Source organism: Malurus melanocephalus, unplaced genomic scaffold (genome assembly GCF_030028575.1).
Source record: "Malurus melanocephalus ecotype Western Australia unplaced genomic scaffold, MMel_1.1 scaffold_73, whole genome shotgun sequence".
Taxonomy (NCBI): Eukaryota; Metazoa; Chordata; class Aves; order Passeriformes; family Maluridae; genus Malurus; species Malurus melanocephalus.
Genome location: NW_026623305.1, coordinates 1,801,994 through 1,814,022, shown reverse-complemented (window position 1 = coordinate 1,814,022; position 12,029 = coordinate 1,801,994). Strand labels below are relative to the sequence as shown.

At 41.3% G+C, this 12,029-nt stretch overlaps 1 protein-coding gene across 2 annotated transcripts in view; it reads left to right on the top strand.

Annotated features, from left to right (window-relative positions):
• The window catches only part of PID1 (phosphotyrosine interaction domain containing 1), an 82,188-nt gene that overhangs the window by 25,374 nt on the left and 44,785 nt on the right, over nt 1–12,029 (top strand). For both annotated transcript variants that reach the window (XM_057366907.1, XM_057366908.1), the window contains exon 2: nt 7,061–7,207. In XM_057366907.1, coding sequence (XP_057222890.1) covers nt 7,061–7,207 — 147 coding nt within the window. The remainder of the gene's footprint in view (nt 1–7,060; nt 7,208–12,029) is intronic.

The following is a 12,029-nucleotide window of genomic DNA, read 5'->3' as shown; positions in this document are numbered from 1 at the left end:
CACCCACCCATCTCAGAAAATAAGTCTCAGCAAGGCAAGAGAGAGGTCAGTGAGCTATATAACTGTTTACGAAGTTATTGATTTATTACAAAAACTGAAGAAGAGTGACAGAGTGAAATGCTGGTTTTGAAAGGGCTGTGTTGGAGTGTACAGTGGCTGTCTGGCAGGTATTGTCTGAGATGGGCTTGTTGTGCCAGGCACAGAGTGAGGAGAAAGAACTTTTTAAAGCATCCTCTGACACAGAAATTATTGGAAAGCCTCCAAGAGCAAATTGAAAAAGCAACAGCCGCCTTCATGCTGCAGGATTCCATTGTTTTAATATTGGGCCAACTCTACCAAATAATACATGTACTGGAAACTCGTGTTAGGAGGAAAATATGTTGGAAAGCAGCTAAGGGGTCAGCTCAAAATCAAAGTGAATGAACTTGACGTATCTGTGCTGCTGCGTGTTCTATTCTGTTCTTTCTTTTCTTGTCAGCTCCTATTTCTTAATTTATTTCTACTCTTCTTTAAAAAAAAAAATTGCCTTGTCTTGGACTTGTATTTTCACTGCCATTTGTCCTGAAAAATGCTGGCGCTGATAAATTCTTCTGCTTCCACTAAGAAATTCTTGTATTTTTGAAACAGTAATCTAGTTTAAGATTCCAGGCTTGCACCCAGATGTGGTGCCCTAATGTTGAGGCAATGAACAGCATATAATGGGGATGACATTTTCCTTCAGTGCCAYGGAACAGAGCTGTGCTTCCCACACTGGTTTTGTTTCCAGCACTTCAGACAGTTTGAAGACCCACAACATCAGGATGGGATAGAAGAAAAAGGCAGACTTGTTACTGCAAGTGTAAATGTTATTTAAAATGCTTACATTTAATATAATGCAAAGCTATCCATTAATTTAGTTTTGATGGTATAAGACTTATGCCAAGTTGTGACAAAGTTATCAGAGTTTGAGTTAACAGTGATTTCTGGGGCCAAAATTTTGATAACAGTTATTTATGAGAGCAGCTCTACTGATACATTGGTGAAAGTTACTGTGTTTTATTTCTATTGATGCTGAGAAAATGTCCTGTTATAAAATGTTTATGCCATGAACACCAGGCATCAGAAACTACAGCTTATTTCAAAATACATTTAATAGTCATCAGTAGATAAAAGACTGTAAAAGCCCAAATCCAAACAGATATATTTGGGTGTTCGTCTTCCATCCAGCATGCCTAATTTCCACTGAAATAATAGCCTGGGAATTTAAGCACTGTAGTGTAAAAATTGGTGAAAGAACTTTTTRTTGTGGTACTGTGACTTTTTTTGTCCTCCACTCATATCTTAGGGAGGTCTTATTTTATTTTCATGATTATGAGTGTCCTGAAATACTGACTCTTTCTAGTCTGATGTGAATCTCTATAGTGGAGCTTTAGGCATTGAGCAGTTATGACTAAACTGGGAACTTGGTCTCTGAATATCCTGTATATTTAGATTTGTTTAGGTTGGGGTTTAGTTTGACTGATGATAGAAAGATGTTAGAGGATTAGTCATGAAATTCTCATCTGGCTCTGAAGTTCCCTGCAGTTCGGAGGGTGTTTGTATCTGGGGCTGTGTTTTGTTTGGGCAGCAATCCTGCTGATCGGAATCRCATAAGCTTGGCAACAGAACGGGGGCATTCAGCCAGAGCAAACTCAAAGTACACAGGGGCTGAGAACAAAACGTTTCACATGAATTAAATTGTGAGGAAACAGAAATTCTTTAAACTTGTAAGAAAACAAGGCAATGTGAGCATCATCACACAGACAGCTGTGTGATCACAGCTATTGATAGGGAGTGCAGGTTTTATTTACGAAATCTTGATARATACGTGTTTTTTAAGAGCTATGTCTTGTTACCACAGGAAGAACATTCCTGAGGAGTTGGTATTAGAGTGAGATGGAATAATTTTCAGTGCTTCCATGCAAAGATGCAGTAGCATCTTTGCGGGAAGGCTTTTTGRCCCTTAGCTGATTTTGGTTTCCTATGTATGTTGTCACACTTTTCTATGTGCCATCTCGTGTCCCCCTTCCCTTTGGGTCTGTATCTGTAGATTTTTTCGTCAATGCTTTATCCTTGACTCCCTTATCACACTCAGTAATGGCAGGAGAAGTCCAGGAGGGGCCCTGCCTGGCAGCACTGCTTGTAGCCCTGCCTCTCCTGGCTCTTTCCTTYCCTCAGTCTCATGCCCAGCTTGCTTTGATGCCATCTTCTCCTTGCTGTCCTGTCATACAGCTTAGAGCTTATCCTGTCAAATGCAGAATACTCCTTTCTATGCCCAAATCTCTCCCTGCCAYCCCAGCTCTCTCCTGTGCCATCTGCTGGGTAGGGTGGAAGGAGCATGGGGACAAGAGGAGGGAAGTGTTGGCAGGCACTGGTTCAGTCTCTAATGTGCAACCATGCAGGGTCATTTGACATGTGGAGGGGGCGGGTAAAATTTTGTTTGTGTGGTTTGGGGTGCTTTTTTTGTGGATCAACATTTCCCAGATGCTTTGTCCCAAGATCCTTGGGTGTGCCATGCCCTCAGCCCCCTGAGTCATGCCAAGTTGTGCCATGGGCCAGTCCAAGCTCCTCTACTTCTGAATGTGTCAGAAGGTGCCTCTACTTCTGAATGTGTCAGAGGGTGCCTGCAGGAAACCACTTCTGCATGTTGCCATTTCTTTGTAATAGAGAGCTGTAAATTCAGACATAATCATCTGATTTTTCGCATAAATAGCATCTRTTACCTGAAAGAGATTGAATGGTTTTGCTTTAGTAGGCTGACAAATATAGGTCTTGAGATGCTAGATGGGMTATGCTTTTAATAACCAGATTTCTGGATTTGGATTGGTTTCAAGGAGGTTATTTGGGATGGATCTTCTTGAGTATAGTTTGACATGGTCTTGGGTTTATGCATGCCAGTCAGTTTTGTGTTACAGAGCAGGCTGCTGATGGGATGATTTCTGACTTTAACATGATAAATTGCTTCCATCCCTTCTGTAGAGGGTTTTATTGTAGTATTCAGTACAATGTTTATATGAACTGCTAGTAAAGGGTAAATAAAGCATGGTAGAGCTTAATGTGGGGGAGGGAAAGCATTTAAACTGTATTAGCTGTGTTTGTTTAACAAGAAATGGATCAGTTATGACATTTATCTGTACTGGGCAGATTGGCTTTAAACAAAACAAAGCCTTGACATGGATCAGTTTTCATATTGATCAGAATTTTTTCCTTGCTGAAAAGCTGGAGGCTTGGGGTTGGGTGGTCCTCAGCTCACAGCTGTGTTCATGCCACTGATGGGGTGACCATAGTGCTAAAGGTCTGTTCTGTTGTCATCTCTTCTAGTACCTACAAACTGGATATGCTGGTAAAAAGGAATATTTGGAATATTTGGACTTTCCAAAATTTTCTTGCAGTTCAATTTCACTTCATTGTGTCTTTTCTCTCACAGGCTGTAGGATGCTGTTGAAAAGTTTTGGGTTTATTCCAGAACTAAATGCGTTTCAGAGGTAGAGAGGTACTTGTGCTGAAATAGTAAATTATAGGGATTATTTTTGAATTTCCCTGGGACTGATCTTTTGCTGATGCACTAACATGGATTTCATCTGGGAATTCCTTTGTAGGTGCTGTAAACGGATGAATTGCCCAGAGGACTGCTTCTTGTTCTGGCAGTTCCCTTTTTCAGAGTCTTTGAACTTTTAGAATAACTCTTTTTCATAAGTTAACATCCTGTCATTTTGGGGTTTGAATTCAATGTGCATCTTTGGCAAAATTGGCCAAGTACAGAGCATCTGGAAATGTGAAGCCAGTTTGTGCAGTCATGTGTTGGTTGTAATGCAGTTGTTAAGAGGGAGTGGGGGATGTGGGCTAAGGTGCTGAAGACTTTTCTTACCAATCATCATGTTTCAACCCAATAAGCCAGTAAAATATAGTTATTTTGCTTATCTCCTGTTGCTGGATTGCAGATTACAGTCCCCACTTTCTTAACATTTATTTTTATATTCCTATCCAATATATATCCTTTTATTAGATTTTTGAATTTGGGCCTTTATTTCCATCATGAAAATTAAAAGCCACTAGGCTTGGCTGCTGAAGACTCAATATTGTGGACAGCAGTGACTATTTTGTCAAGACCTGAAGATGAAGAGCATTATTATTAGCCATTTCAGTGCATAATTTTCTCCTCCAAGTCATGTTTCATCGCATGGAATCATAGTTATTTTCTCCAAGACATTTGGCCTGAGTTGTGGAAGTGACTGTATTCTTGCTGACAGGCTAAACCAAAACCCAATGCTGTTAATTTTTAGTTTTAACAGCAGCAGAAATTGTGCCTGAACTAAATAAGCAGCACCTAAAATGTGCAAATTGAAAGTTGTGAAATAGTTAGGCTRGAGCTAATGTGTGACTGTTGAGCTGATAACAAAATATATGTTCAACAATTTAGAAGTTCATGATTCTTATGTTAGATTAACTGGTAGCTAAGAGGGTTAGTGATGGCATTTTCATTGAAATAGGGTCACCAAGGSAGTGACAGCCTTAGCCTGCTATGGGTTTGGGCTACCAGTTATAAAACCATTTGATTTTTTTCTGCAGGGGGAAAGGATGCCATTAAGATGGGTAAACTAAGCAAAATAAACTGATGGAACATGAATCCTTGAATAAGCAAAACTGTGGTTTTGAATTAAGGTAATTGTCCATTGTTATTGGCAGCATTACTTAAATTTTGCTCTGAATGATATAATGTTCAGCAACTAGGAAAATACCATGCTAATTGCAGGTCTGATGCTTTCTTTGGCATTCAAGGTATTTTTGTTTGCTCAAGGTATTTTTCATCTTACKGTCAATTTCTTAATGTTATGTTGCTCCTTGCATTTCTTTCAAATGTAGAAGTCATATCAGTAGCACCATCTAAACCGATAAAGAATGAGTGATGTGTATTTTTGAGCTGTTGGTATAATCGTGCCAACTGAGAATATCTTCTGMTGATGATTTTCAGTATTAGAGCCACCAAATGAACTTAGTGGTTCTGGCACATGAAATGGAATGGTATAATGTTCCCTGAAACTTTATTCACKGGATTGCCAAAGTCATGCTTTTCAAGAACTTTGTGAACTTAAAGCACTTTAAAGAAATATTTTGGGTTCACAGYAGTGGAGAGTGAAAGCCTCTTCCCAAAAAATACATTGGCTACTGTTACAGGTCAGCTTTTGCCAACAGTTTCTGCAGGAGATGCCAGTTTGGAGTGGAAACCCAAGAAATGGGTTCAGCGAAGCACTCTGTCCTGCTCTTGGCTTAGAGCACATGAATAATCCCATTGACTACCCACGTGTGCTTCACTGAGACTGCTCACATAGTGGAAGTTGGGCCTGTGTTTAAATAACGTGCTTATTTGGGGGCTCCCTGCRTGATGTCTCCTGGCAGGGATCTGATTTTCCTATGGCAGCCATCACRTGACCTGTGCAGGAGCACAGCGTGCTCTGCGTTAGCCCCGTGGGCCAAAGCAAAAGGCTATTTCTGTGTCCACCCCCAATTCATTCTGCGCTTCTCTGGCAACTGATCAGCTGYTTGCTGCCAATTGTGCTCTCGTGTTTTTGGCACCCAGCCGCTCCAACTTGCTGCTCAYACAAGTACTGAAATGCCTTTGTAAGGCACAGAGTAGGCTTCTCCTTGTTTAATATTGGATATGCAGTTGTTGCGACGTGAAAAAAAGATAGATCATTGCCACAGTTTTCYTCATTTTGGTCAAATTGTGCCCTTTCTGTCAATAGTGCCACTGAAGTTTATAGAGATGTCAGCAGAGGAGAACAATGCTTTTGCAGGACCAAGCTCAGTACTCAGAAGKGCTAAATGGAGTTTTTTTAATCTATTGTCCAAGGGAAGCATCATTCTTTATTGGAGATGTAGTTGATTCATCTCATGTATAAATAAAATGTTGAATAGATGCTCTCTTCATGTAAAGCACAGTACAGAATGGCAAGAATCTGTGTTGATTTTATAGCTCAAATAGCGACTTCTTGCATGGTTCTGGGAAATCATTTTCTGCAAGCCAAAGCCTGTAATGCTTGCATTGCAGAGGTAAAGGGGAGACTGAGAAGTGGGGGTGGCTGCAAAACAAGTTAAGAATCTCCTATCAAAAGTCAGAACAAATGGTTTAGTTTTGATGAAAGTAATCTGGTGTCATTSCACTTATGTCTGATAACTGCTGCTTGATAAGAGTCAAGTTATGAAGCTTCGATAAAGTCATCTTTCATTAGACAGTGCTGTGGTATGGGACTGCCTTGATTTGRTTCATATCTGCATTTTTTCTTTTTCAAAGAAACATCTAAACATTAAAAATTTCTTTGACTTCCCTGATTCCACAAAGTTGGAATCTTTCAAGGATTGACTTTCCCCACTCAGCAATTGGTGAGAATATTTTAATTTAATGACTTTACTGTCCACTTGGATGGTTCTTCAACTATGCCAGGGGGCTCTGTTACAGAAAGTGACAAGTTTWGAATGACATCTATTCATTAGTACTGGGAGTGACATTTCCATTGGAGGCTAGGGGAACTATTGCTTACAAAGGAAGAGAATATAAAATTCACATAGCAAAGGCAAACCAATGAGGGATTCACCTCAGTGGGAATGGTAATGTCTGCAAAGGTCACTGGGATGAGATTTAAGTACAGAGGAAGGAGAACAAGRGTGGATGAATCCATAGTTCTTTTGATGGTCTTTGATCCTCTGTTCTTTCGTCCCTGTGGACATTAGTAGAGGAACTGGGTCCATGGGCACTTTTATAATACACTTGCAAGTAATCAGAGGTTGAATTTAAACCCTTTGTGGAATATATGTGGACTATAATGAATCATCTCACTTTGTATGTGTATATCTTTTATAATTAAAAACAGTATCCACACTGCTGATAGTAATAATGAATGCTCTCAAGTTACAGAACTTGTTAAGTCTTCCCAGGAAAGCTTGCAAGGCATTGAACAGCAACTGAAACACATCCAAACATTAACTCTCATTTTTCTGCACTAGAACTGGAGGTAATTTCTTCTTCTTTTTTTTTTCTGTTTAGCACTTTCAGACCATGTTAAAGACTAAGTTGAATGTCCTAACTCTTCGTAAAGAGCCTCTCCCGACAGTGATCTTCCATGAACCAGAAGCCATTGAGCTGTGCACCACAACTCCCCTCATGAAGACTCGGACTCACACTGGATGCAAGGTACTTGGAAATACAAACTTAAGGAATGAGGCCACTGTGGAGGTGTCCTRTGTGTCTGTGAGAACTCTTAAGGAGCCTAAAATACCCAACATTGCTGTCATTCTGGAAATTCCATTAACTGCTATTAGTACTATAGAGTTTCTGAATAAAAAAAGTCATTGAGCATTTTGGACCAGAAATTTTGGGCTTCAGGAAGAAAAGCCAGTTATGTSTCACAATGCAAATTATGGAGGATTTCTAATAGACTGTGCTGAACACTGCTTGCTGTACACACTGACATTATTTTGTAAGGGTTAGTGTAGCAGCTTAAAACTCGAGGTTAGTTTGGTTGGAAATTTTTTGTTTGTTTGTATTTTTAAAGATAAAAAAGGAAAAAATGTGTTTTTTAAGATAAAGGAAAAAAAGGGGATGGAAGACTTAGGTCTCAGTTTGGTCAAGCAACAAGATAATATGCCCAGTTACATCAAAGCACAGCTTCTGCAAAAGCTATTCCTGTTTTTAAAAGCTTAATGGCTTAAGAGCCTCAAGTGTGTTCTTCTGTGGTAAGAAACTATGTAAAAATAAGAAACAAATCTGCTCTGTTTGCATCTTCTCTTGGAGTCATTTTCCTTGATCACAGAGCTCGCCTGGCCTTGCAGAGCCATTGGCAGCCTCTGAGCTGGGGACCAGTTTGGCCTGTGCTGCCAGTTGGGCATGGCAGTGATTCCCCTTCACCCAGCCTGGCTGCCAGCTGTAGGGAGAATCCACCTGCCCTCAGGGTCTTAGTGAAAATGGGGGAGCTGGGCTTCAGACTCCCCTGCTCTGTAAAGGGTGAACTCCAGCAGAGCTGTCACCTGGTGCTCTGTGTGCTTGGTAAGAKCCAAAGTGCAATTAAATGTCCTAAACCCCTTCCCTGCCAGTGTACATACATAAACATGTGCACACACACCTTTCCATGTTGGGGGTTCTGATATGAGTGAGGTGGGCTTGGAAAAAATTGCTTTCCTGTGTTGCTCTGCTTCTCTCATCGTACTATGCTTGGGCACCTTCAGGTCTGGCGCTTCCTCAGCAAAGTTCCTTCTTGGGAAGTGTCACTTTTCTGTGACTCTTTGCCTGTCACAGGCAAAGAACAGGATCACTGCTGGGTGTTGAAGCAGAGCTGTCCTGTGCTGATGCAGAGGAATGCAGGGGAAGTGGCCCTAACATGCTTTATATGGTAGCTCGAAGCATCTGCTCTTCCATGGTAATGCTTCTTGTCCTTTATGTTGACATCTAATGAATTTTTAGAGAATATTAGCTGTGATCAAAATGATTCAAAGGATCTGGCTTTCACCCCTAGTGAGAGAGGTCAGACRTAATAAGGCTTTCTGAAATCAGTTTATCTTTGCAAATGTGTATAGAATTTAAATGAACCTTTTTATTCAACTTACGGTGCTTCAATTGGAAAAGATGAATCGCAGAGGGAATGTTGAACCCCTCAGTGAAGAGAATCTCATGCTATGTTTAGATCTCTTTTTATTTATTCATTTATTTTTCCTKCAGTATAACATGGTAGTGCTGACTAGGGAACATCTGCTACCACAACACTCCCCTTTTCCTGCTTACACTGKTTTTCCTTCCTCCCTTCATCTATAGCTAGTTTACCTCCTGTCAGTGCTGGAGTCATACGGTGATGGGTTTTGGGGTAGTGGCCAGGCCCTCTTCAGCTGATTCAGCAGTTGTGATTTTCAGTTTCCACCTTGGGAAAGATGGTTCCACATGTATGTTGTTCCTGTAGCTAAGAAATCCTCTCCTGTAACTAACTGAAAAACTTCAGTTTTACCAGTCTCTTTGGTCACAGTGTCTCTTTTTCCCCCTTCTCTTTTTTCCTGACAACATGTGTCCTTCCTGTCAGCTGTTTAACCTTCCTTTCCTCTTGCCCCTCTGATTATCAGTTTTTTTGCTGAGTGATAGAATAATAGTGTTGCCATAAAAAAGCTAGAATTTTATAATGTGAGTTTTTGCTCTGGAGAGGGCTCTGATCTATTCCTGTTATTCTGGGTGTGAGGGAGGAGATTCTGGGGTGTTGCTGGTACCACCAGGCCTGTCTGGTTCTGAGACTTGGGCATTTCATGCAAGAGCACAGCATCCAGTTTCTGCTCGCTTTCATGAGTCACATTCTTTTGATCCTTAATCATTTTATTCCTCTTGACTGAAATCCCTCCAATTTTTCTGTGTAATCCCATTAATGAGATAGCATCATTCTTCTGACAGAGGCTCCAGACATCTAATTTTATTGCACAGTTTTAACATAAGCCTCAGCTGGTACCATGTTGTTACGGGAATTTGACACATGCAAGTGCTTTGCTGTTCAGAGGTCTGGGCATTGGTTTTCTGATGTGATTGCTACTTCACTTGCCCTTTTATCCCAAGGCAGGCTTCTCTTTTTGCTTTCATTTGCAGTTAGCTGCTGAATCTTGAAGAAACAAAACTTTTTTGCTGAGAGCTAATCTCATTTATTAATTGAATGGGATGGTTTTAAGAATAGCAGGGAGATTTATTGTTTGATGTAATCTAGGGGGAACCCCCACCGAATCTGGAAAGTTAAAGAATTGAACAAATTCAGAGAGCTTTTCTTTCTTGTCCTGTTCCACATCTGATGCCACTTCGTTGCCATCACGGGTCCTAAAATATATTTTTTACTTACAGCAGAAGGTTTAGGACTTATTCCTTCTGTAACTTCATGTCTACACCTCCCTGCTTGGGTCGGATGTGCTTGTCCTTCCCACCCTTCCAGACTCGTGGGCACGATTTCCGCAAGCAGGAGAAATGGACAGTGTTAGCACTGATTTGCAGCACAGAGCTTTAGGTGCACTCATCTGGGAGTTTGTGCTGCTGGTTGCTCAGTCAGATGGGTTGACTCTGAGGCTGTAGTTCCCAAAGGGCACCTTCTTGCCCCTCTTGCTTTCCTTTCCCCACCAGTCCTGTGTGCAAATGGGGAGTGACAGCCGTGCACCCTGGGGTCAGACTGGCACAGCCCCACGCAGCAGAGAGCCTAAACCAGAGCAGGATTTCTGGGTACAATAAAGCACTCAGGCTCTGGTTTTCCTGGGGGATCATTTGCTTTTATTTGAATCATGGTTTATGGTAGATGAGAGACAGGTCTCTGGCCCCAGAGGAGCTGTAGCTTCTCGTCCTCCTTCAGCTGAGGTGCCCAGAGAGCTGCCATTTCTCTGGGAGACACAGCTCAGGATCTTTGTGCATCCTGCCTCTTCCCTGTGATGGGTGTGACATTTGTGTCACCAAGGGCTAAGGTTGGCAGCTGCTCCAAAGAATGAAAAAACCCACTAGTTTATGTATACCTGTAAATGGCAACTCTCAGCTTAAGCTAAACCACCCATTGCTGGGGAAGGACAAAGAAGTGTGAGAATACATATTTTATTAGTAGCTGGACCACACTTTCAATCTGAATGTCCCAATTTAATTTTATTTTAGTAAGGATTTTTTCCATTTGGGTATGAGTGTGATTGAGATGTGTGTATATAAAAAAGCGTCCATTCTTGATCAGAACTTCAGGATTTCATTAAGATTGTGGCCTGTCCTGCTTGTACGTCTTTCATGTCAAATGTTTTGTGTTTCTGCTGGAAACCTCCTTGTTGCTTATCACAACACTAAATACCACCAGATGGAAATGCAAAATCTGGAGTATCTGTAGAAAATAAGTTTCTTTTTACTCCGAAAAGCCTGCTTTCTCCATGCCTTTTAACAGATTTTGTTTAATTTCTGCGTGGTTTATTCTTCCTTAATGTCCTAATCGGCTTATATTGATTCTAATGTTTCTTGATTTCTGTCCCTTTGAGCTGTGGTGGTGGCACGAAGGGAGCAGCCTAAGTGACTCTCTCTCTTTTCTGCTGTAGCTTTTCCAGGCACTGCTGCAGTAATGCAAAAGGACAGAGGTTAAAAATGCTGTCTGCAATTTTTAAAGTGGTGTAGTAGGTTCAATTTTTTTTTCCTTTTTATTGGAAGGCTCTTCAAAGTGAAGTCAGTGCTGAATAATCAGTAGCTTGACTGGTCAGGAAATCTTATTCCTCCAGTTCCCACCAGTGGACAAGCTTTTCTCAGCAGCCTGGGAGGCTSAGAGGAGCTTAAACAGTGCAAATAACTGTATTCTTAAGAGTATGCTTTTGTGAAATGGGAAAATATATTTTAATGATATGGTATTTGCAGGAATGATACTTGTTGCTTGCTTGTCTTATTGGATTGACTTGGTGAGCTTATTAATTCAGGCTTTGTAGAAGTGCAAATTTCTGTGGTGGTGTATGTTAGTTAAAGGTGAATGAGTCTTGTTTAACAATTGGTATAAATGGCATTTGTGTGGTAATGGTGTTTTAAAATCAGGTCTTGCACATACTGATAGAGATTTAAAAGTAGACAAGAAGTGATGTAAATAAATGGAGTTTGGACTTTCAGAGTAGCTTAATAGCTTCACTGCCAAGGCAGAAAGAAAGGGGTTCCTGTACAAGCTGGCTGCAGGCTGGTGATGACAGTGGGGCCAAGGCCACAGCTGGGCTTCCCTGGCACCAGTGAGGTGTGAGCAGCTGGACACTGAGCTTGGCTGGTGTAGCTCTGTGGCACACCTGGTGCTGGTACATGTATGTCAACCTATGAACTGCATTTGGGGTGTTTTCTGGGACAGTTGTGCAGTGCCTGAGGGGCCCTGACCTGTGCCTGCCCTCCAGCAGCAGCTCTGGCCCTTCAGCAAAGCCACAGTCTGTTGCCCTTGTTCCTGCTCTTCTCCTGGCTTTGCTGGCTGCTGCCAACAGTTTCCATTTTCTCTTTGTCTCTCTTGCTCCTGTTTTTCTTT